Below are 27,071 nucleotides of genomic sequence, written 5' to 3'. Positions count from 1 at the left end.
GGCTATGTTTATACTGGACAGGGATGAAATGATTTGTAACTTTAGGAAGGAGGGACATGGTTTGGCCTTACTCACAGGGGCCCAGAAGTAGACGCCAAGGACCTGAATTACAGAACTCTTCAGGCATGCTTTGGGTAGGAGGTGGCTGTGCATGGGCTGGGATGTGTTTGGGGGTGCGTGCAATGACCCTTGCAGGAGCCTAGCACAGGCCATTCCTTCTGTCCCACTCCGTCGCTCTCACTGTGTCGGACACCACTAGGTCAATTCTCAGATGATTTGCCTTTGAAACACCTTTGTGTAGCAATGACTAGCCAGCCAGCAACCTCGAGAAGTGGAAGTTGTGGCGTTGGCACCTCCATTCTCCCAATGATGTCAACTGAGCTGCTTTGTAATTACATGATTGGCTGTGCAGTCATCCAATCATAAAGCTGCTCAGATTGTAAACGAATAGCTTCCAGTACACGCCACCTGCGATACATCCATTCAGATCTGGGGTGCCAGTGCCTTCTGCGGTGTGTCTCACCCTCAGTGACTGTGACCCAAGCCACTTCATCCCCTTCCTCTAGAGATCAAACACAGCACTGGGCCCCAGGCAGGCACTCGCAAGGCATGTTAACAGTTGGTGCAGCACAGGCTGGGCACCTTTCCCCGTCTGTGCCTCGGTACCACTGCGAGCTACGTCCCTCTACAAGTGTGCCTGGTACTTTGCCTCAGCTGTGCTTCCTCCAGATCTCAGATGCTCATCTTGTCTCCCACAGTTCTTGTGCCACTGGAGGCACTACTTTCTGTTTGCCCATCCCTCCCTGATGTGGTTTGTGGTGTGCGTTTGGGGTGGAGTCGATCAGCTTTGAAATCATTGCTTGGAGTGAAGAGTAAAATGTTTGGAAAAGACGGGTCCCTAGCTGAGATATGGATACTAGCTCCAAGTGACAGTGGAGCTAGTGCCTCTGAAAGGCATGTAAATTAGGAGTTTAACAACCATTGTATACTGCATTGAGTAAATGTGACAGTATTGTGTCACTGCAATTGAGCCTGTGTGGTATACTGTCAGGGAGGGTACCCCCATCCCACTGCTTGTCATGTTAGTGAGCACATCCAAAAAATCCGGCACATCGCATAGCGCCACATCCGATCTGTCAACAGTTTATCACGGGTTGTGAAATGCCATTTGAAATAAAAGTGCACGTATATATTTGTAATCTCTAAGTGATGGCTTGTTGTTTTCCCAGCATGGCGCTGTAGCTTTTCTGTACCATCCATGTGTGAATCCACGCCTGAAAGAAGATCTCTGCCTCCTGGCCCGTACCTACTATTACAAGCACATAATCACTCCTCACATCGGTCTCACCAAAGATCGGGTAAGAAGATCCCTTTTAATTTCTATTTGGATTGCCCCTGATTAAGCATGGTAGAAGTTGGAAATTGTAACAGCTTACCCAGACAGTAAAAGTGTATTGACTGCGTTCCTGTGGCCAGACACCGAAGTGCGGGAGGATGGAGACAGGGCTATCTTTGCAAATTCATTGATGGCCGTGTTAGCAACGGCCTGCTGATCAGTTCCTCCTGAGCACTGCCATTTGGTTAATGGTCGGGGTGGGGTTGCAGTTTCTGTTGTTCAAGTGAGAAAGTTTCTAATCAGGGCTTTCCTGGATTTGCAATTCTGGTAGCCTGATGACAGGCCAGTGCAAAGCCTTCACACTTCATTGTGACTGTTTGTGGATACTTCTGCTTGTAGCCAGCATCATCACTATCAGCTGTGATAGTCATTACCGTGCACAATGGATGGGTCTACACTTCAGCCAGAAAATTACTTTTGAAAAGGAACCACCTCAAATTGGTTTCGGGACATTAGACAGTGGGTCAATATCTCATGTCTGGAAAAAGAGTGTAAAAGAGGGACCGAAATCAACCTACTTTGTTGCAGCTTGAAGTTGTTGACCAATGAAGGTAGTCCTCCGCATTGTACTCCAAAAACTGCTGTGAGGGCAGGGCTAGTGTCGACAATACAGGCAAACTTGCAGAGGTGAGAGGACATCACCTGACCTCTGCACAGCTTGCTGGAGAAGTTGTGGTGCTACCTAGCGCATATACTGCTCAGAGAGGGAAGGAGAGTGCCTGGCCATGCAGAAGAAGAGACTGACCAGGAGAAGCCCAGCTGTGTTCCTGGCATGTGGAGCATCTAGAAGAGTTGACTTACATCCATAGAAAAGATGGCGCTGACTCAATTCATGAAGAGTTAACTATCTCAGCCAGATTCATATGGCAAACTGTGTGAAAAAACTACCAACATGCCGTTCAACACTCCTGCAGTTTGATTGGAGGGAGGTTTGCTGCTGCTACCTATAGTGTAGGGCCTCCTGCAAGAACAGTTGTTATGGAAGATCTCCCCCCCTCCACCCTCCCCCCCACCCCACCCCAGCCCAGAGGCACCCTTGCTGAAGATGAGCATCTTCTGATCTGGCTGGACATGTGCTTTACCCCAACGACCATCTGTGGTCCCACACCGCTGACTGCTGCACAGAGCAACTCCTCACCAAGCTCCATCCACAATAAACCAGGCACAGTTTTTTTATTGTGCAAATACAAATTCGACGTAGAGCACATTATGTAGCTATTCAATGTCTTACATTTCTTAGACATAAATAGTTATTGTTTTTTCAGTTATTTCTATGGAAGTACAGTTCTCCTAATGGTGTGGGCCTCAATGCATTTCGAGCTCAAAGTTCCTTCTTAAGGCAGAACCATTAACCGGTTGTAATATAAGCAACAAAGAACCCCATAAACTAATGAATATAAACCTGTGACTAGTGTTTATACTCTTAAGTACAAGATTGTCATCTTAAATACACAGCAGCATATTTGAACATTAATAAATCTGACCTAGCACAGTTTGCTCCTTTTAAATGGTAAGAGGATAATATCACAGATTATTTATGGCAGTGTCCCAACTTATGTCCAATGTAAAAAAAAAATTGTAAATTGATACTTGTATAGCGCGATACTCACCCGCAAGGGTCTCAAGGCGCTTGTACGAATACCGCTGTGGAACCCATCCTGGCTTTCCCTGTGAGGCGTCCACTCCTGGGCACCCCCAAGGTGGAGGCCAGGCATCCTTAGCGTTGTGGGGGCCGTTGCGGAGATTAAGCAAGCTATTGCCCAGAGTTGCAGAGTGGGACTCCATGATTGGAATAGGCACCGAGGCGAGAATTATCAGGTCCGTGGAATTTTTAAGCCCAAGACCCGCCGAGGCGTGGAATTGAACCCTGGTCCCGGGCTAGACCTCTGCATCAGGGTCTGCCGCTCTAACCATTGAGCCACACCTCTCCACATGTGCAATTATTTTACAGATATGCATACAAGGTTCAGAATTTTTTTAAACTAAAAGTATATCACTGTAATCAAGTGAAAAACTTTAATTACATGGTTTTAGGAAGTCGGGTTGCCCAGTGGGGCAGAATCTCCCACTACTGTGCAAAACTAGTTCATAGACAGGCAGTCACTGTTTTTCTAAGACAGCCTTGTCTACCTTTTAGTAGTTCAGGAATAAGTCAGAAGGCAACTTCAGGAAAGAGAGTTAAGGGTTAACAGTACTAGCGCAATACTTGTATAGCGAAACCACTCCGTAAAACTCCTCTTCCATTTTAGTAAAATCCCAAAGTATTTTATAAAGAAAATAAGGCCAAACCTGCGCAAATTGTCAGTCAGAGGAAAGTTCGAACTTTTGTAGGTTGTTCTCCCTTCAAGTCACACAGCAGGACTCCTAGAGACAGCCTTCTTCTTGCTTTCAGTCATACCAGAGGGGCTGGATGAGAACCAGTCATCTTCCAAGCAGGTAGAGTCCACAAAACCTCAGAGTTCATGTAGCGGTGCCTCTGGTTTGTGTCTCCATGGCAGACCATCTCTCTTTAGTCTTTCTGAGTCTGCCTAAGCCAGTAGTGAGTACCCGCTCCTCTCCTTCGCAGCCCTCATCCCAGTCCTTGGTTTTGATCCCATACCCCTCTGAAGGATACCCTTCTTGAATACCAGTTGACACTGAGTGTGAGGTAGATTTGTCACTCACATTGCAGTTACAAACCCATTCTTCACCAACTCCAACGCCAGACTAGTTACAACTGGCCAACTGGTTTGCTTCACAAGAAGAGTTCTGGCTGCTCTCTGGTGGCACAGTTGAGCCAACTGGAGGATCAGTCGACATTGAACCATTTGTAGAACAAAACACACAAGTTTTGGTTGGAGTGGGTCACAAGGCCAGGCACAGTTCAAGTAGATTTTATCCACTTCCAAGTCTTGCACCACGTAAACCTGTGTGGGTGGGTCTGTCTGTCTTCTCAGACTTCCAGCTATGATTCAGTCTAGTCTCAGCAGCTATCATGACCCCCCCCCTCTTCCAAACTCCCCTCACCACCACCGTAGAGGGTCTGTGTTTCTCAGGCCCTCAAGAAAATGATCGGAATCAGCAGCACACCTGTCTCAATCCAGCCCAATCCAATTCCATGCATCTCACTGAAACACCAACGAATACAGATCCTAGCAGTGGTTTGTGAATACCCTATTGTAATTTCCCAATCCTACAATTTACTACAGTCCCGCCATTATGGCAAAGACCCCTCTGTATGATTGACCCGTTCAAAACAAAAAACAAAAAAAAAAAAAGTTATACTAGTAATGTTCAAAAACCTTGCTGCTCTTGTTTAGCCCATTTGCATTGGTGTCCACCCACCTAGTAAATGTATGTTCTGGTAAATAGTTGGGTCCAGGTGCTTTCAGTCTGGTATGGTGAGGTGTCTGTCAGATTTTACCAGGAATTGTTCCATACATACAGATAAAAACGCACACATACTTTCTCCCTTTCTGTTCTTAAAGACTTTTGGTCATTTTACAAAACATTGTTTTCTCTCACTACGTACCTGTACTAATCCTCATCTGTCTCCCTTTCCAGTGTCCTTTTAACCCCTCTCCTGCACCCTGCTTGGCATATTATGTAACTTAATATTATATGCCAGTGTGATTGTTGGAAAATCCGAATCTCGGCCTTCCCTCAATCTTACTGACCAAGCTACGCACCTGTACATCATAAAGGAGACACATGCACTGAGAAACCAATTAGTGGCCTAGTCAAGATACAGATTCAAAATACCTGCAGAATTTAGTAGAGAAAAAGAATCCAACCCATTCACAAAAGCAGATTTTTTACAATGATTCATAATCAAAGTTTAAACTGAACAATCAGGGTACTTACAGATTGAAGATGTAATTGAATACCAGAGCAATTTTAATAGAGGTTGCTGCCATCAGTGTGTAAACGAGAGCATCCTGGATGTAGCCTTACCTTTATTCAACTAGCGATTGTCTGAGAGTTTTCCTTTAATTCCTCATGTTAATCCATCAACAGTGGAAAGAAACAACCAATTAAAACACGTTTATGTCGTTCTGCCACTGAGATATAGAAAATGTGATTCCGAGCATTCTGCAGGGAGAATGCAGTAGCTGCCGCTACGTAGCGGCGTGGTGGGGGGAGGGATAAATGGGAAAAAAATACACTTAACTGCACGCGGCTGCTTCCTCTTCGGTGGAGTCCCGGAGCAGGAAGGAAGCAGGATCCAGAAAGCACACAGGCTTCAAGAATCCTCTAGCCAATAACAATGCTCCGTTACAGCAGCGTAGTGATTGGTTTGAGCACCGTGGTTCGGTGCTCAGGCATGTTCTCCACCCAGGCTGTGTATTTCAGCCGTTGAAGTACATGCAAACAGCGCATGTCTGTTTGGCCGGCCTGACACGGCCTGCCAAACAGTCATGCGCAGTTTACAGTGCCACCATTCCTCCCACTGCTCCTATCACAGCCAGCCCCGCCCCTAACCAGCTGAGCCAGGAACAAGGAACGGAAAAAGCTGGCACGCGAGAAGGGCTCCATCACCCACCACGGGAACAATCTAGAATGTTACCCTGATTTCACTGTGGCGGTTCAGGAGGCGAGGAGAGAGTATCAACTGGTGAAGAAGCTTCTCATCGCAGCGAAAATACCGTATGTCATGCTGTATCCCGCACGGCTGCGCATAGAAGACAACGGGAAACATAAGATCTTCACTTGCCAAGAAATGGCGATGACTTTTGCTAAAAATATTACATGACGAAGTCTCACTCCGATATCCAACGCGAGGCCTGATGCTGGAGGAAGTAGTGAACAGACAGATGAGTGACAATGGAAACCGTCCGCATGGGTTATCATTTTGTCTATGGTACTATTGCTGAGTTATATTGACATCCTTCAACTGCATTGCCATACTGGCCTTACTATCAATGGGTTGCTAACTAATATGCATTGTTTTAATAATTGCACTGTTTTATGGTGGAAATATTGAAGTTGTGCTGATGTTCAATTACTGCTCGAAGATGTCACAACCAGGGAGCGGGTGTAAACATGATGGCTTGGCCACCTCCTGTTTCCATTGGGAGGGATATTGTGCTCAGGCGCCCCACCTCTATGGGTGATCCCCCGCAACTGTTTACTCCATTGGTATTACCACTAGGAACTTTTTTAGGTCTGACTCCTAGCGGGCCACTGCGCGAGACATTTAGTAGGTGAAAAACGGTGAATTGAAGCTGACCTAGAAATCGCACACACTCGTGCGTGTGCGATTCCTATTGTGCTTCGCGATTGGCCTTTGCGTGCGTCTTTTTATAAAAGACTGCACGCAATTGACCAAAGGCGGGCGCATTTCTCCGCCCATGGCCTATTTGTGTCTATTACGCGTTTGGTGCATGTAATAGACACCAATAGGCCATGGCTCGCAGTGGCGCGCCAGCACCACTTGCGTTTTATTTTTCAAGCGGAAGTGAAAGCGAACAAATTCCCTGCCACTTGTTTTTTCTGCCACTAGCTTTTACTAAAACCAACCTTTCCGTCATTCCATCCTGTGGGATCATGGTTTGTTTTCGGTTTGTAGCTGTTTTCCATTTTTTTATACTTCTTCGGATCGTGCTTCTTATGCGGTAATGCTTTAGGGTGAAGCAATGAGCATCGTGCCTCAGGCAGTTTTCAATAGCGGATCAGCAGTTTTTCTGCTCATCTTACCTGAGAAACAGCAATCTAGTAAGTTCGAAGCATGTGGGCTGCTGAATTCATATCTGTGCATAGATCGCCGCCTAGTGTTGGGTCCGGGGATGATTGCACATTGTTGTCCTGGAAGAGTCTTTGAAGTATCACGAGATAGGTGGCTCCTCCCCTGGACTACAGTGCGCATAGGCATCGACTCCATCCTCAGATTGTTTTTTTCCGCCATTGGGTTCGGATGCATATTGGTTCACTCAAGTCGGAATCGATTTAAAAGTTTTCATAAGGCCAAAAGGCCTTTAGTTTCTCGTCGGTATTGTCTTGCAATCGGTGCCCAGTTCTGTTCCAGCTCTGTTCCCGAGCTGGACATCCAGGAGAGCCGCGTGCTTTCGACGCTGAAGGCCCGATCGACGCCAAGGCTTACTCGACGACCCATCATGGAACGGAGTCCATTCAAAAGATGTCCCATGTGCAACTCCAAATATCCCCACATTGACGTCCACCCGGTATGCAACAAGTGTTTGTCGCCGGATCATGATGAAGCCAGCTGTATGGCTTGTTCCCGTTTTCGATCCAAGAAGACGCTTAAACTTCGACGCGCAGCGCGCAAGGAGGCCCAGCAAACTTCGCCGGAGCCAGTGGACTTTTTCGATGCCGGGGAAGATGGAGCGGAGCGGGAGGTTCGAGAGAACCTGCCGGATCCCGCGTCGGAGGTAGACTCCAGCTACGACGATGATGTTGAGATGCTCGATGCGGAAGACGTCGTCGACGAGGTAGGAGACGACGATGAGGCCTTTGGGGCCGTGGAAGATAGCTCGGGCGAGGAGCTATGCCCACAAATTGACACTGGGGCCGGAACGCATCATAAGGCTCAGGTCGAGGGATCGCCACAAGGCCTTACCCAAGATTTCGCAAAAGGTTCAACGGCCCCGCCCTCGTGCTCGTCCTCGGACATGTCTAAGGAGCCGCAAACAGCGAAATCGAAACCGAAAGTGAAAGCTCCGGTATCGACGCAACCAAAAGCACTTGGAACCACATCAAAACCAACAGTGCGTATTACTCTGGTCGGCTCGACGTCCTCGGACCTGTCGGCACCGACTAAGCAGAAGAGCGTTGTCGACCCAAAGAAGCCGCTAAAGGGTGCCGAGATGAAGTCTAGCACGCCAAAGGAAAAAGTCAAGGCTGTCGAACCGAAGAAGTCGGCGCCGAAGACAGTCGACACCGACAAAGGACTCAGTACTCAGAAGGTTCTCGAGACCCCGCGTCGGCAGGACAAGGCCAAGAGCGGTGCAACCCCCGAGTCCACAACGGGTGGTGCCGCGAAGGATTCAGTCGAGTCGACGCAGCCGTCCGCCTCCTTCTCGAAGCAGGTGGCAGACTCCCTAAAGCGCATCAGAGACCCGGCTTCAACTGTCGGGCCTAAGGATCCTCCACCTTCGAAGCCTGCCAATAAACCTCAGAAGACGTCGGCACCCATCCACTTCACACTGCCACCGAAAGTGGTGCCGAAGGCTTTCGTCCCCAGAGTGGTCGTGGAAGTGCCCAAGAAGGTATCCTCGGTGCTGAAGCCGACACCTGTGGTCCCAGCCGCAAAGCATCGACAATCCTCGTTGGAAGAACAACAGGAACAGTTTATCGATGCCGATACAGGCAGACTTTCTCTTCATAAGCGAAAGATCGCCCCCAAACACCCGATGGAGTCCTATAAAATACCACTAAAGAAAAAGAGAGATTCTACTACACCACCTGTTCTTGTAGAACCTGTATCTCCACGTGGCCATGATGTCTCACCCACTTATTCAGATGTGGATACTGGGGATGGTGATAATGACGAATACAGCTATCCTGTGGACACTGATCCAGATGATACTAATGAACCTTGGGCAGATGCTGCTGATCCTAATGACCCACACACTGCCCCAGACACTAATGTGTATACTGTAAAAACGTCGCCTACTGAAGATTCGGCAGCGTTTAATGCCCTTATTGAAAGGGCGGCGAAGAATCATGACGTCCAGCTCCATGCTGACCCCATTGAAGTGGACTTTCTTTTTTACACCTTTTCCGCCTCAGAGAGGATTGTCAAGACTCTGCCTATGTTGAAGGGTGTCTTGAAGCATGCTGGGGAAATATTTAAGGAGCCTACAAGAGGCAGGTGATAAACCCCAGGATTGAAAAAAAGTACAAACCAGCGCCTGGAGACCCTACTTACATTAAGGGACAGTTGCCGCTGGACTCTCTTGTTGTTTTCTAATGCCCGGAAGTGGGCTAATTCACAAACAACGGGTGATGCTCCTCCCCCAGATAAGGAATCTAAAGTGTTCGAGGCATCAGGGAAAAGGGTGGCGGCTCAAGCGGCCAATATCTGGCGCATTTCAAACACTCAGGCACTCTTAGCCAGGTACGACAGGGCACACTACGACACACTTGAGACCCTGTTACAGCACCTACCAGATGAATATAAGGAGGCAGCTGAGATGCTAATCCAGGAAGGGAAGCTCATATCAAATTCCTCTATCAAATGTGCACTGGACGCAGCAGACACCGCGGCCAGAGCTATTCACACTAGTGTTATGTTGAGACGACATGCCTGGCTCAGAATCTCCGGGTTCAAGCCAGAGATACAGACCACCATTCTAAATCAGACAGTAAACCCTGATCATCTCTTTGGCCCACAGGTGGACACCACCTTGGAAAAAATCAAAAAATACACTGAGACTGCAAAGTCTATGGGGGCCCTACAGTCGCAGCAGTTCAGGGGTGGTTCTTTTCGTCGCTCAAGCAATAGAGGTGTTTCCAGAGGCCAGCTATCCCAGAACACACAGTACTATAAAGGTGGCGCGCAGACCACATATACCAAACAAAATAGAGGTGGTTATCGTGGAAACAGCGCCAAGGGCAGAGGTCGTGGAAACAGCTCCAGGTCCTCCGCCACTAACAAACAGTGACGCCTTGTCACTGCCCCCCGACCATCCAACACCTGTCGGGGGGAGACTTCAACAGTTCCTGCCAGTCTGGAAGTCCATCACCACAGACAGGTGGGTCACACAGCTTATTCAGTACGGTTATTGTCTGGAGTTTACATCCACTCCACCCAACATACCGCCAAGACACCGTCCTATGTCCACCGAGCATTTGCACTTATTGCAGCAGGAGGTACTCGTCATGCTGCAAAAAGGAGCAATCGAGCTCGTACCTGTGGAAGAAAGGGGCACAGGAGTTTACTCACTGTACTTCTTAATACCAAAAAAGGACGGGTCCCTCAGACCCATTCTGGACCTCAGACCCCTCAATCAGTACATTCTGTCAGAGCATTTTCACATGCTAACACTGCAGCAAGTCCTACCGTTGCTCAGTCAGGGAGATTTTCTCGCAACATTAGATCTCAAAGATGCATATTTTCATATCCCGCTACACCCGTCACACAGAAAATACCTCAGGTTCACCATCCAAAATCAACATTACCAGTTCAAGGTCCTACCTTTCGGAGTCACCACGGCACCCAGGGTGTTTACAAAGTGCCTGGCTACAGTGGTGGCACACCTACGGAGACAAAACATTCACGTCTACCCTTATCTGGACGACTGGCTGATCCAGGCAAAGTTAGCCCAGCAGTGTGCCGCCGACATGTCCCACACCATTCACCTTCTTCACGATATGGGATTCTCACTGAATTACCCAAAGTCCCACCTGCAACCCACCCACATACGGCAGTATCTGGGTGCGACAATAAACACTCTGGCGGCCAAAGCACAGCCAAATTCAGTGAGGATCAGCAGCATTCAATCGCTAATACAGAAATTCAGACCTCAACACTCGCTTCAGGCCAGAATGTTCATGCAGTTGATAGGCTTGATGGCCTCCTGCATCTTCATAGTCCCGCACGCGAGACTACATATGCGTCCGCTTCAGAAGTGCTTAGCACGTCAGTGAAATCAGGCTCACGGATAGTTGAAAGACCTAGTGTTGGTAACCGGTCGTGCATACAAGTCTCTGCATTGGTGAAATCCACAAAACCTTTGCAAGGGACGACCGTTCCAGGAGCCTGTGCCACAGATCATTCTGACGACGGGACGCATCTCTCCAGGGTTGGGGAGCTCATGTACTCCACTACACTGTGCAAGGACTATCGACTACGCAGCAGAAAAAGATGCACATCAATGTTCTAGAACTGATGGCTATCTTCATGGCAATGAAAGCATTCAAAGTACATCTCTGCAGCAAGGTCGTGTTGATCCGGACGGACAACATGACGGCCATGTACTACATCCAGAAGCAGGGAGGTACACACTCTCCACAGTTGTCTCATCTGGCTTAGAGCATGTGGAAGTGGGCCATTCAGAGGAACATCTTCCTCATGGCGGAAAACCTCCCAGGCAAAGACAATCAGATGGCGGACCTGCTCAGCAGGTACAGCCACCAAATGCACGAGTGGGAGATACATCCATCAGTACTCCACCCGTACTTCCAGCAGTGGGGTCATCCAGAGATAGACCTGTTCGCCACAAAGGAAAACGCCAAATGCCGAAGCTTTGCCGCCAGGTTTCCACACCCACAGTCGCAGGGCAACGCGATATGGATGAACTGGTCAGGCAAATTTGCGTACGCTTTTCCTCCAGCACCTCTAATACCGCTAGTGGCACGCAAGCTGAAGCAACACTCGATGACTCTCATCCTGGTTGCTCCAACGTGGGCACGCAACCATGGTACACCACGTTTCTAGAACTATCCGTGGTACCGCATCAAAGGCTGCGCCTCACACCCAGGCTTTTGACGCAGAGCCATGGCGACATTCAACATCCAGATCCGCAACAGCTCAATCTGGCGATGTGGCTCCTGAGGTCTTAGAGTTTGGCTACCTCAACTTACCTCCTGACTGTATGGACATAATCAGGGAGGCAAGGAAGCCCACCACCAGAGCATGCTATGCGGCGAAATGAAAGCGGTTTGTCATTTATTGTGCACACCACAACATCAACCCGCTAGACGCATCTATTCAAAACATCATTTGTTATCTCTTACATCTATACAAATGTAATCTGGCCTATGCTTCCATTTGTATACATTTATCCGCAATGGCAGCTTATCTCCAAAACAGGCAGCATCTCTCCCTTTTCAGGGTGCCTGCCATCAAAGCCTTTCTGGAAGGACTCAAACGAGTCATTCCTCCACGAACCCCACCAGCTCCCAATGGAACCTAAATGTGGTCCTCACAAGACTGATGGGTCCCCCTTTCGAGCCACTGCATTCATGCGAAATTCAGTTCTTGACATGGAAAGTGGCTTTCCTGATGGCGATTACGTCGCTACGACGAGTTAGTGAACTCCAGGCACTAACTATCCAAGAGCCATTCATACAGATTCATTCCAACAGGGTGGTGCTTCGCACTAACCCTAAGTTCCTTCCTAAGGTCGTTTCACAGTTCCATATCAACCAGACTATAGAACTACCTGTGTTCTTCCAAAATCCTGAGTCAGTGGCGGAGAGAATGCTCCACACGCTTGACGTCAAAAGAGCCTTGATGTACTACATTGATAGGACCAAAGATTTTCGGAAGTCGAAACAACTCTTTGTTGCCTTTTCGCCACAACAGAAAGGCAACCCCATTTCCAAGGCTGGTATAGCCAGGTGGATCGTTAAGTGTATTCAGATCTGCTATCAGAAAGCCAAGCGCACTCTAACGATTCTCCCGCGGGCCCACTCCACCCGGAAGTTAGGGGCCTCCATGGCTTTCCTTGGAAACATTGCAAAAACAACAAGTGATGGACCGAATGTGGATCAATGTCACACATTCTGTCCATCAAATTGTTTTTTGTAATTTTCTCCCTGAGTGTACTGGGGTAGCTCAGACGTGGGTCCCAGAGCCTCCACACCACTGGAGCCAAGCTAGCCGGGCTGATGAGAGGTGTTACCTCGATTCCGGTCCGGTCCTCGGATGCTTGATTCCGGTCTGGGAAAGATATGGCTGTGTAGTTCGGAATGGACTGTTCCCATGGGGCACAGGGTCAGAGCTGATTTGCATAAAGCCATTATCTAACCCAGGGTGGTGTGGAGTGCAAAAAACGATGGATTTAGGCCCAGATCATTGTACTGGGGTGAATGTAAGACATTGATCTACATTCTGTCCATAAAATTGTTTTTTGTAATTTCCTTGGAAACATTCCTTTAGAAGACATATGTAGAGCAGCCACATGGTCTACCACACACACGTTTACAAAACATTACTATGTAGATGTGCACTCCAAACAGCAGACAGCTGTAGGGCAGGTTGTTCTAAAAACACTTTTCCAAACTGCTGTAGCTGGCACAGGCGGCCGCCGTTAATGGAGGGACTGCTATGTATTCTATGCACAGATATGAATTCAGCAGCCCACATGCCTCGAACCGAATATGCTACTTACCAGTATGCATCTGTTCTTGGCATGTAGCGCTGCTGACATTCATATCGCCCGCCCTCCTCCCCGGCGCCTGTAGCGGCTGCAGCATTCACAAATACTCTTAGCATGGTCATCATTCACGAAGTTACACTCCATCTTTGCCACAATGGCTAAAAACAATCTGAGGATGGAGTCGATGCCCATGCGCACTGTAGTCCAGGGGAGGAGCCACCTATCTTGTGATACTTCGAAGACGCTTCCAGGACAACAATGTGCAATCATCCGGACCCAACACTAGGCGGCGATCTATGCACAGATATGAATGTCAGCAGCCCTACATGCCAAGAACAGATGCATACTGGTAAGTAGCATATTCGATACCTGTGTTTCTTTGTACATCTATTGGCTTGAGATCTCTTGAGACTACTCACTCGCATGCAGCATTAAAGGGACTACATAGCGGAGAGGTGACCATGACATTCACGTTAGTTTATAAGACAGTCAACAGGTTGGCGAAGTGAGGCAGCATATTCAAGGGCCCAGCCACGTAAAGCTCAGCATAGGTCATTAAAAAAAAAAATGCAGTGTCTGCATTAGCACAGCCTTCTTTTCCCTGGAAGCTGATGCTTGTCCTTACAAGATTCCTTTGTCGAGGTCCATGAAAGGAACATTCACTTTTCAAAAGCGGAAGTAACTTTAGGTACTAAAGCTTTATTAAATCTGGAGATTCTGTTGCACTTTCAGACCAAGTATGCCCAGTCTCGATGCTGATTTTAAAATACTTAGCAAGGTACTGGCAGCGAGGCTATAGCAATACCTACCGTCCCTAATACATAGAGTCCAGCATAGACTTATACCCTCCTGGAAGGCACACTTCGCTTTATCTTAGGGCATTATACAGAGTACTAGATTTGACAGACCCAATTTGGTATCCTAGGGTATTGGTAACCTCCATAGACTCGGAGAAGGGTGTTTGATATGGTTAGATCGTGCTTTTTAACTCCCACCGTGGCTCATGTGGGATTTGGAACCGAACCGATCCGGCGGGTAGAGGTTCTTTATGCTATCCCTGTGGCGTGGGTCAAAATGTTTAATTATATCTTGTTTTTTTTAGTTTCCATCTTGTTGTCCTTTACTTTGTTCCCGCCGCCCCCCCCCCCCCCCCCCCCCCCCACATCTCACATCTCACAGGCGTTTATTAGCCTTATCATGAACACTTGAAGGATTGGGGGTCCTCGAAAGCTTTTTGAGGCCCTTTGAGGCTCACAGGCTGCAGGGGCCAGCATGAAGTCCCTCCACGCAGGCCACTCAGCCCTCTCCTAAAATAATCTGCCGAAGAGCGTGCGGAAGATAGCAGGCTGTCATTTGTTCTTAATACTTTGCGACTTCCATTCGCAGGGGGCTTATCATCAAAAGAATTAAACCAAAATCAATTTATTTACCAAGCTTTAAGAAAGAACATTCATTTCTTGCTGGCTGCCCCAGTGTTTGGGATGTCTGTTGTGTCTTGGCTTAATTTCCTACCTTTACAGCTTTCCTTTAGCCGGTTCCCACCGCTGCACCCCCATGGGCCCCTACAGATGCTGTGTGGTCACTGGCTAGGCCCTCCCCTACCGTCTTCACTGCTTTTGAAGCCTTGCCACTTTTGTGAGTTGTTTCAGACCTTTTGCCCCACCTGCCAGAGAGGTGATGGGCACAGGGGTGGAACGCAGACCCCTGCATCCGTGTGGCGCAGGGGGGCAAAATCCTACAGGGGGCTCCGAACCCTTCAGGGTACCCCATTCAGCCTATGGTCAATGAATATCTTTGAGAATTAGAAAGGCTTGAGAGCCATTCAGCAATTCTACAGGGGCCCCATTCGCATTTACGGCACTGGATGGGCGTCATATGTGGGCAAAAAGGGGCTGTCGGGCTCAAGGCTGCCTTATCCCCTAACCAAAAATTTGCATTTGTAAAGCGCAGTATCACCCAAGGATACCAAGGCACCAGAGAACAGTTGTTTATTGTTACCCAACTCCATGGTACTAATTTTATTGATATCCAACGGATGAAAGGCTGAGGGGGCCCATCAGGATTTGAACCTGAGACCTTGAGGTCGAACACCGGCCCAGACAGCGGACGCATTAGTCCGCTAAGCCACCATACCCAGCATGCTAGAACGGCTGGCGCTCTTACTCAGGGTGATTATGTTGTTAGACCTACTTGTAGAATTCGTTTTCCACTTTCTCTGTCTTCTCCCATTCTGAAGCTATTCTAATATTAGCACTCCGAGACAAACCAGGTGTTTTTTTTCCTATTTGGAGCTGTTTCAGTCCAAATCCCTTCCTGGCATCTGTTCATGAGCAGGGGAGCCACCAAATTTGGTCAAAAGAACGCTGAACATGATAAATGTTGAAAAAAGAACTTTCTGCTAGGTTGTATGACGGAACCCTGCATGCCTTTACAATGCAGTAACTACCCTAACTGTTTCCACCATACACAGCAGCTGCTCCCGGCTAGAGTATTGGTTACTGGGTGAGGAAGCCGTGGGCTGGGTGGTGGATGTGACTGGACTACCGCATACACTTTCGGATCACTGTCCTGTCCGCCTTAGTCTCTCAGTCCTGCAAGCAGCCCCTAGAGCCTTTACATGGTGCTTTAGGCCTAAGGCGCTGTTAGATCAGGTGTACACAGAGACGATTCGCAAGGCCATCACACAATATTTTGAGCACACCAAGGGGTCTGTGGATAGTGCTGGGACACTTTGGGAAGAGTTCTAGGCCACTGTTCGGGTCACCTGTTTCAGCACGACGGCAGGTATACTAAAAGATCTGAGAGGACAATTGTCTAAGCTTGAGACTAATTTAAACAAGCATTTACAATGCAATGGTCTCGGCATCATTAAAGGTGGAGCTATTGGCATTGCTCATGACATTTCTTTTTTTTCTTTAAATAATAAATAAATGGCATTGTCATTTACATTGCCAATACACAGCACTCTGCACTCAACAGCACACACCACTCTGCACTCAACAGCACACACCACTCTGCACCTGCACTCACTGCTCTGCACACTCACTCTGCACTCACTACTCTGCACTCACTACTCTGCATTCCGCACTCACTACTCACTACTCTACGCACTCACTACTCTACGCACTCACTACTCTACGCACTCACCACTCTACGCACTCACCACTCTACGCACTCACCACTCTACGCACTCACCACTCTACGCACTCACCACTCTACGCACTCACCACTCTACGCACTCACTACTCTGCACTCACTACTCTGCACTCACTACTCTGCACTCACTACTCTGCACTCACTACTCTGCACTCACTACTCTGCACTCACTACTCTGCACTCACTACTCTGCACTCACTACTCACTACTCTGCACTCACTACTCTGCACTCACTACTCTGCACTCACTACTCACTACTCTGCACTCACTACTCTGCACTCACTACTCTGCACTCACTACTCTGCACTCACTACTCTGCACTCTGCACTCACTACTCACTACTCTGCACTCACTACTCACTACTCTGCACTCACTACTCACTACTCTGCACTCACTACTCACTACTCTGCACTCACTACTCACACTCTGCACTCACACTCTGCACTCACACTCTGCACTCACTACTCTGCACTCACTACTCTGCACTCACTACTCACTACTCTGCACTTACTACTCACTACTCTGCACTCACTACTCTGCACTCACTACTCTGCACTCACTACTCTGCACTCACTACTCTGCACTCACTACTCACTACTCTGCACTTACTACTCACTACTCTGCACTCACTACTCTGCACTCACTACTCACTACTCTGCACTCACTACTCACTACTCTGCACTCACACTCTGCACTCACTACTCTGCACTCACTACTCTGCACTCACTACTCTGCACTCACTACTCACTACTCTGCACTTACTACTCTGCACTCGCTACTCTGCACTCACTACTCTGCACTCGCTACTCACTACTCTGCACTCACTACTCTGCACTCACTACTCACTACTCTGCACTCACTACTCTGCACTCACTACTCACTACTCTGCACTCACTACTCACTACTCTGCACTCACTACTCTGCACTCACTACTCTGCAATCTACACTCACTACTCTGCACTCACTACTCACTCACAAATTCAGTTCTAATAGAAGTCACTATATCTGCAGCTAATAATCCCATCCAGGGCCTGCCTCTTCTTGTCTTTCGAGCCGCTATTCCTCCAGCGCGAGGCCCGATTCCCATAGGATGCGCCTCTTGGGACAGATCTGTAGGCTCCTAATCTGCCTCGCATCCCCGGGACATGTTCCGATCCGGCTGTCATTGCTCTTCCGCAGCAAACCTCAAAGCCTGGAGACACAGATGCCCTGTAGCAGCAAGCACGCCAGCTCTGATTCGAATTACTTCCCTTAAACGCCAGTGGGGAGCGGGTCATTGCCACGCGGCGTTCTGTTCATTAACTTTGGAGAGGTCAAGGCTGGGATGCGCAGACATCGCTGGACATGTGCATACCTGCTTCCCATCGGCAGCCCGTGTCTGTCCCCCTGGGCTGCTCTCGCTCCCACTCTCCTCTCCCAATCGCCTCCCTGCATCCATCTGAGGATGCGCGCGGGTTGGATGTTCTGTCCCTGCCGGGTGCCTGCCACTGCACTCCCGTCTCCGAGACGCGGCACACATAGCGCCCATGGAGGGGGCATTCAGCAGCAGGGGGCGGTCACTGGTGGAAGGAGGCCTGTCCCAGCTGCAGCCACGAACAGCACAGAGCCCAGGGGTAACACCTCACTGCAACCGAAGTGAGCGGCAAAAATAGTGACGGAGCCCTGGCCCGCGGCTGTCAGTGTTCACAAGCGCACACGAGAGACACTACTAGTGACAGCCCGAAATCTAAACAGCGACACTAGTCGTAGGTGCACACACTGTGATACTCAGTGCGGTACTCACATGCAAGATGAAGTTGGGCAGCATCGAGAGTGCGTGCAAACAATCCTCTACCAGGCCGAGGCACGTGCACAAACCAACACACATGAGGACAAACATCCAGGTGAACGGGGTCATCGAAAGGAGCAGGCACACAGCCTCTTGTATATGTACGAACAACCAAATACACAGGGATCTAAACACAGCCAGACAACCAATTACAGGAGCGAATATTTACAGACAAAGTCAGGTAAACTGCACCTTACATAAACACAAACAAGCAGGCATTCAGTCTTACGGATGAATGAAAACATCTGGGGCTCAACCACAAACATGCCATTATAATGTCCGGTTCACAGAACCCCCAAAGATACATACTAAAAAGTAGGCGTGTAGCCTCACACATTTGTACAAACAACCAGGTACACAACTCCGCACTTATGATTTGGGCTGGTAGGGCAAAGGGGAAGATTTTCTTTTAGTTAAACACGCTGCTACGGAAGAAAAGCCGTCTCCGGCAATGAGGAGCAGAGAGTTGAAAAGCGGTGCTCTGCAGGACCGCACCTACTTCCGGTTTGGCCGGCAATGCTTCCGGGTCGCCGCAGGCAGCGCGGCAGCCCGACCTGCACGGGGAAGGGAGGCAGCTTTCGAGGAGGACAGCACCTGGCCGCGAGCGCGTTCTCGTGCGCGTGGCCTTAACAAATCGCCGCGCGCGGCCAGTGCTGTCCTCCTGGGAAGCTGAGCCGCTAACAATAAGGTCTCTGGCGGGAGCGAGCTTCGCTCGCTTTCGCCGAGACCTAAAAAACTGGAGCAGGAATACGAAACCACGCCTTGTGAGTCGACCCTGGCGTCCATTGAGACAGTTCAAGAGCACGCAGCATTAGCGGAGGAAGAGATGAGGTATATATCTAAGCGATATAGAGCTTGCGCATATGGCCAGGGTGACAGGCCGGGACATCATTTGGCTACTAAAATTAAAAACCTTTCAGAGAGGGAGTTCATTACCAAAATTACAGACGAGGCAGGTAAAGATTAATATAGTGTCCCAAATATCGCAAATCAATTTAGGCAATTCTATGAGACTTTGTACACCTTCCGGGGTGAGACGGATGTAGCGGAGATTGATGAATACCTCCCACAAACAGCAATTGACTGGCTATCAGATGGCCAGAGGGAATACTTAAATCAACCGGTCACGGTGGAAGATATTTAAACGGCTATCAAAGCATTACCCAATAGGAAAGTGCCGGAACACTCGCAGAAAGGACTTGGTTAACACACAGAAAATTAAAGGCTATCCCGGCAAGGGGCGATGGGTAAAGATCTTCATGTTTCAAAGAAGACAATCTTGTGATCGCCTAGCAGATTCAAAGAAGGCAGTCTTATGGAAAGGGGCGACCACTCGGTCCCCCCGAACGTATGGCAGAGTGCCTCGATCCCCCCGGGAAGCCATTTTGGGCGGGAGGCGCGTCTCGGCTGGTATGCCCGAAGCGGCGTAGCCGGGGCGCGCTTTTTCCCGCCCTAGAGTGGGCTGGCCTAGACACTGACGCAGCCGGCCACGCCCTCGGGGCAGGCAGGGGCGGGTTTACGCCCGCCCTGAAGATGGATAAAAAGAGACGCAAGTCCAGAAGACATCCTCTTGTTCCTGTGCTCTGAAGCTGCACCTCCTCGCTGCACGTGAGCTCGAGACGGAACGAAGAGCCAATTTTGACCCACCCACCAGCCCCTGAGGACAGCTAGTTGTTTTAATAAAGTTGATCAGTTATTCTATTTCGTTTTCAGGTTGTTTTGGTGTTATGTTGATATTTAATGTGTAATAAAGATTGGTCTAATTTTACAAGTTTGTGATTAGAGAACTTCGGATTCAAGGTCCATTTACAAACAAGCGTTTTTCGGTCATAGTGGCCAATGTAGTTTCGTTTAGTTAGCATTTGTCGTATTTATTTCGGTCAGGCGGTAGGCGGTAAGGTCATGATCGGTGAGCACTAATTGGAAGATCCCTATGAGTGGGCGTCACCCAACACGGATGGGAGCGCTCGGGGGAGGTGGCCTTTGGCCCCTCAACGGGGAGGCGGTCCCTTCTAAGGATGGGTCGCCGAAAGAAGAGGAAAGGCGGTCAAGGCCCCTTCCTGTGTAGGAGGGGTTACAGCCCCCTCCTAGGGAATTTCCCGGGGCCAGTGACATCTGCGACGGCAGATGCGGTAAGTTGTGTGGGGTTGGGGGGAGGTCTACGATACCTTCTAGATACCTCACACGAGTCTTCGAACGACCTTTAACTGGCGTCGAGTTGATAAGTGCCCCCGTCAAGTCAAGGGAAATTGGTAGTAGTTGCACGTGAGTACGCCTCAGTGCTGTCGCCCCTCCCAAGTGGGGGGGGTATGTCTGGTTAGGGATCTTGACACCGGTTACGACCTTGCCGTTGGCCCTTAAACGTTAGGATGTACAATTTCAATATTTCAAGTAAATGTTTTGTAGGATGTTAGTTCGGCTAGGAGAACCTCTGTATTAGAGAATCTGTTAAGGTTAGCCAAACATCGCAATGTGGTATGAAATTGTACATTAATGTTTAAATGTTTTAATTTTTTGTTTTAATAAATACGGCCGGGAGGGTCACTCCCTCCCACTTCCAAAAACTTCAAGAACTGTTTCCGGTTTCCCTCATTTGGGGATTGTGTTGAGAGGGGGTGGCGGGTATCTCAGCCATATTCTCCCTATGATGTTGAACTCTTCCGTGTGGTATCTGCCAAAGGACATCTGGTGACTGCTCAGTGTCCTGAAAAGTCTGTAACCAGACACTCTTTTCACTTCGACATTCAACTCATTGATCTCCTGATCGAAGGGGTGAACAAAAGACTGAGTCTGAAAAACCAATGACTTGTTATTTTGTTACCGTCTTTGAAGAGATATAAATGTATGTGTGTATTTGATGATTTGTGTACAAATTTTTTTAAATTTTTATTTATGAAAAGGAAGAGATATAGTTTTTTTACTAGTGTTTATGACATAAATCTTTTTGTTTCTGCCGGAATCCCTAGAGCTGTGACGTAGGTGTTACAGCAGAATGTTGAGTTTACAGTTACATGCAGAAGAATAAAGACATGTGATATTAAGCTACGTGTGTCACGTAGTCATTGGCGAATACCCAGGCTGGGGTGGACACTACAGTTGTCATCACACAGTCACTTCCTGGGGTTGGCTGGTAAGTTTAGGCTCTGATGAGGTTCTTTTTTCCACTATTCATCACCCATTGATCATGTGGATGTCTGGGGACTAAGGATGAAAGAGCAAAGATGCTCACTTCTCGTACAGGGGGCAGAGCCTTTTCATATCTTGCGCCAAGAAGTTGGAATGAGCTCCCCCTGGCGCTGCGTAAAATCTCCAGCTATTGTATTTTAGGAAACAGTTGAAAGCCTTTTTTTGCTCTAATTGCTTCCTCTGATTCGCTCTGGTCCTTTCAAATCCTCAGGTTACTACTTTCTAGGCAGCGCCGAGATGCCCCAGGGTGAGTCCTGCGCTTTAGAAAATAAATTAACATAACAATAGAACTTCTGAATTGCATAATAATGTCACATAGGACAGCTTGTACTCGGTCAGATAAAAACTACGAACCGGTTTGATGGGGACAAGCATGCAAATCCTGTTCACAAAGTTCTGGATGTTCTTTGACATGAGCTGGCTTGTAGCTGTGTTATAGCCATTGCAAGCTGTACATAATCTGGAAAATTCCTGGAAATTACGACGTACTACATACAGACATATAAACTGTTGTCTAAAAGAGAGCTGTCCCTGTCTCAACCGCTCCAAGACCGAAATGCTTGGAGAAGGAAAAACAGCCTCTATCAGTCTACTGTTCATCCCTGTGAATGAGCTGGAAATCAACACCACTCCTATTCATGCAGTAAAAGACCCAGTAGCATGGCTTGGCAAGACCGTTTCATTTGAGCAGCAAATCCCATCGTACTACTCTGGAGCATCTTCCCCTCTTTCAACACTGCGTTAAAATGAACAGCCCCTCAATGGTATTATGGCTCTTTTACTGAAGAAACTGTTTACACTAGAGGCCCTAAGAAAGATCACAAGAATATAACATCTACAAGACAAACTAGCCAGACTCTGCCTTAGCTTAAAGAAACAGGCTCAGATCCTACTGGCCTAAAAAGAAATGTACTGGCTTCTGGTGTCTCAAAGAATACAATTTACAATTCAGGGTACCACCTTCAAAGCGCAGTAGGGTCTTGGTCCCAAATAGTTACATGCATTATTTCCACCCTACATGCCCAGCCATCCCAAGATCTAGCCAGGAAGAATTAATATGCAAGCAAGTTCAAATCACAAGTAGCATAGGAGAACGTCCAATGTTGGGTGCATAGCTATGGGCCCGGTTTGCCCAGACATCAGGAATCTTCTCGGTGTGGTCGAGAAAATATGTTCTATCAGGAGTGAGCAACTTTATGAAAGAGATTCCTACAGTATGGCAAGAACTACTATCATCATTTCGGGGTCACATTATGTCATGGTGGATATAATCATGCCAAGGATACTTCATTATGTCTAGCTTGGCATTCACTATGCCACTAGTGGCCACATGATATAGTTGATGGGAAGCCATGGACTTTCAGACGGACGAATAGAAACACACAACAACTCTCACTCGGTATCTTTCATTCACTCTCCCTATGTCTTTCTGCCTGTCTCTTATTGATGTGAATTGCAGTATGGCCAGTCACCACACAGTCTGTATGGTAACTGACTTGGTTGCAAGCTGCAGCCCAGTCATGCACACTGTGATCATAGTGCTTGGCCCTGTCGTTGGGTGCCTGGTCTTTAATGCATAAAGTTACAGGCTTCACTAGTGCCCCGGATTGCCAGAAGACATCCTCACCATAGAAAGCACAAACTGATTGCTCGCAGATGTTTAGTTTGAACTTGTTTTTTTCTGTCACTGTGAAAGTGTGGAACTGCACACTGCTTCCAGCAGGAACTAGTGTTTCATACTTTCAGACCCTTAAAATGGCAGGAGATGTCTGGTGGCAGTCAGTCACTCCTGTTTGATTGGAGGTTAACTGGCCTTAAGTGTCTGGCAACATGACACCAAAAAAAGTAGGACGGGAGCAGGAGAATTATGGTAGGGAGCATGATCGAACTGTAGGAACTGGAACAAGCATTTACAATGCAATGGTTTCGCCTTTGGAAATGTTAGAGTTATTGGCATTGTAAATGACAAAATGTGTATTTGTGTTGGTTTTGAAAACAGATAAATAAATGGCATTGTCATTTACATTGCCATTAGCTTAATCTCTGCAGTCACTCTGCACTCTCTAGCACTCCCTACTCACTCTGCACTCTCTAGCACTCCCTAGCACTCCCTAATCACTCTGCACTCTCTAGCACTGCCTAGCACTCCCTACTCACTCTGCACTCTCTAGCACTCCCTACTCACTCTGCACTCTCTAGCACCCCCTACTCACTCTGCACTCTCTAGCACTCCCTACTCACTCTGCACTCCCTATGCACTCCCTATGCACTCTCCACTCCCTATGCACTCCCTATGCACTCTCCACTCCCTATGCACTCCCTATGCACTCTCCACTCCCTATGCACTCCCTATGCACTCTCCACTCCCTATGCACTTGCTATGCACTCTCCACTCCCTATGCACTCTCCACTCCCTATGCATTCTCCACTCCCTATGCATTCTCCACTCCCTATGCACTCTCCACTCCCTATGCACTCTCCACTCCCTATGCACTCTCCACTCCCTATGCACTCTCCACTCCCTATGCACTCTCCACTCCCTATGCACTCTCCACTCCCTATGCACTCTCCACTCCCTATGCACTCTCCACTCCCTATGCACTCTCCACTCCCTATGCACTCTCCACTCTGCGCTCCCTATGCAATCTCCACTCTGCGCTCCCTATGCACTCTCCACTCTGCGCTCCCTATGCACTCTCCACTCTGTGCTCCCTATGCACTCTCCACTCTGCGCTCCCTATGCACTCTCCACTCTGCACTCCCTATGCACTCTCCACTCTGCACTCCCTCTGCACTCTCCACTCCCTCTGCACTCTCCACTCTCCACTCCCTCTGCACTCTCCATTCCCTCTGCACTCTCCACTCTCCACTCCCTCTGCACTCTCCACTCTCCACTCCCTCTGCACTCTCCACTCTCCACTCCCTCTGCACTCTCCACTCTCCACTCCCCAAGAACTTGCGTTTCTTGCTCAGATATGGACAAAAAACAAAAGTACTCCCTTGGGCATCTCACCCACTCTGTGAGTTCACACATTTCTCCTACACAGCACCAACCCCAGCAAATACAACATTTCTGCAGAACTGCAGGACAGAAGAAACCAAACTGCGATTATCCAAGATCCTCCAGAGTATCCCCCTGTCCTTAACATCCTACCCACGCTCAGGGCAGAAACACCCCCGAGACTGTCCTCGTCCGTCTATGCCACACCCAGAGCAGACTTCACCCTGACACCAAGCGAAGAGGAGGCGCTTCCATCACCATCTCTCCCACCTTTGGAGCGCACAGATCACCTCACTCGCCAAGAGCGCTCACAAACATTACACGCTGTCCTGACACGCCAGTCAATGTAAATCAATTTTTAAGAAAAAAAACATTTACCTAGCACAGTAATAAAAAAAAAAAGGCATCTAGGCGCTGAAATGAATGACTGATATGGTGCTTCGCACGCAAGCCCAATGCACAACACGCTAGTGGAACATGCATAGAAGCACACAAATGAGCAAAAAAACTATCATACTTAAGAGGAAAATGTAAAGAAAGTATCATTGCGAGTGCTCACACAGCACGTGCACAGCCTCCCCGGGCGGATCTGGGCTACACAGCGCTTACAAACCGCCGAACAGAGCTATGAGGCGCTACATAAAGAATAGATTGATAAACAGCAGGGGGTTCCTAAGCAGTGGCTCTGTGTACAAGGAATACCTTCCCTAATAACCACGAAGAAGCACATAAAAGTTGCCGCAGCTTTTATGCAGTAAAGATGTCGCAGTTCCTCACACACAGCATCTGCCTCAAATAAGCCTCCGCCCGGAGTGCTGTTGTGCAACATTTCCGGAGGGCCCCTGGGCAACTGACCAGCGTGCCCATGCGTTAAGCAGGCACTGCTCCACTCCAGAGCCCTCGGGTCCCCCCTTCCTCTGCCCTCAAACAGAAACAACCATTTGGATATCCTACTGCCCTTCCGAGCAGGTTTCACCCTGTCACTCGCCCTCCGTTAAAGACTTCCCCCTACATCCGTCTAACACTGAAATGCTTCCTCCAACATATCGCTCACTCAGGAAATACAGATCTCACATGTATACTGTCCCAGGTAGTTGCGGAGGTCCCCTATCTAAGCATTTATCCCAAATTTGTTTAACGTCAGTTGAAACCAATATGTTTATCATACATTATTGCACCAATAAAAAACATGCACTATGTTTACATAATAAATATGCCATGAACTTAGTCTGCAATTGAGTCCAGTATTACTGTACCCCGTGATCAATGTTACTTCACAAACTACAACACACTTCAAATTCACATATGACTGAATGGATATAGTATAGAAAAGACAAGCAAGGGCTGCTTCCTATGACATTTCATAATGTCATACACACTCTGTTCAAATAACAGGACTAATAGCATGAATAGCACTTACCCAGAAGTGCATATTGAAGAAGAGCAGGAACTTCACAGTACGACTGACGAAGGAGAAGTCTTCCCCAGGGAGGGTGGCGGCTGACCTCGGGGCAATTGTAGCTGAACAGGAATAGATGTTTTGGGATAGCAGTGGTGGTGGCTGTCAAATTAGGTGCCCATCAACTAAAACAAACTATCAACCCACTTGGAACCTTAAAACCTAAGTATGTGCATTACTACTAGTTATATCCTTAACAAAAACACACACACAGTGCCTAGTCAAAAGCAAAGCAGATAGAGGATACAGAATGTGCTCAAGGAAAACTTTCTGAAAGTCTGCTGTGGTCAGTACTTTATTTGTAAAGGAATTAAGAGCCAAGCTCCAAATTTAGTAGTTTTGATTCCACCTCATGCATCTCTAATCCACCACCAGAAACTCTGCCTCGTTATCTCACGCTTTCAGGTTCTTATCATCACTGCTTTGTCCCTTTGTCATTGTCCGTATTTCTCTTTCTCCTCCCTTCCCCTTGCATGTGTTTCCTCTCTCTTGCTCTGGGTCAAAGTCTGAAAACAAAAAATGAGTACTGGTCCCCAAAAATAAGTGCCATCGGGCCACCACCTGCAGCCACCAGTTAAAATTAGACACTGGCTGTGGAACTTGTGACCAGTGGTGGCGCCCTTTCAGATGGGTGATGCAGGCCCCAAGTGCACAATGGAGGTTCCATCAATGAGCCAGGAAGCAAGGCCGGATTTTTAAGACGGAAAAAAATGAGTCGTAGGTCACTAACCAATGCAGGTGAATTTGTGCAGCTTAGATGCTCAGACCTTCTCAGTGCAGGACAGGTGAGAAGAATCAAAGCTACAGACCCTGCATGCTACTGGCAGGTCAGATTGTGGTGTGTAGGTATGTGCAAAGGATCTATTCAAGGGGGTGAAGCGCATATTAGAGCAACTTACCAGTGGCTGTACCAGCTGTAGGACTTTACGTCTCAGAGGCATCCCCTTCTCAACAGAGTTGCCCCTTACCTAGCTGAAAGATCCACAACTCTACACACAAGA

At 48.2% G+C, this 27,071-nt stretch overlaps 1 protein-coding gene across 1 annotated transcript in view; it reads left to right on the top strand.

Moving 5' to 3' along the window:
* TP53I13 (tumor protein p53 inducible protein 13) overlaps nucleotides 1-27,071 on the top strand; it is a 91,337-nt gene that overhangs the window by 50,945 nt on the left and 13,321 nt on the right. The window contains exon 6 of the mRNA XM_086951453.1: nucleotides 1,230-1,358. Within this exon, the coding sequence (XP_086807579.1) occupies nucleotides 1,230-1,358 (129 nt within the window). The remainder of the gene's footprint in view (nucleotides 1-1,229; nucleotides 1,359-27,071) is intronic.

The sequence above is a fragment of the Lissotriton vulgaris genome, unplaced genomic scaffold (genome assembly GCF_964263255.1).
Source record: "Lissotriton vulgaris unplaced genomic scaffold, aLisVul1.2 SCAFFOLD_2288, whole genome shotgun sequence".
In the NCBI taxonomy this organism is placed as follows: domain Eukaryota; kingdom Metazoa; phylum Chordata; class Amphibia; order Caudata; family Salamandridae; genus Lissotriton; species Lissotriton vulgaris.
This window is presented reverse-complemented; position numbering and strand designations above follow the sequence as displayed.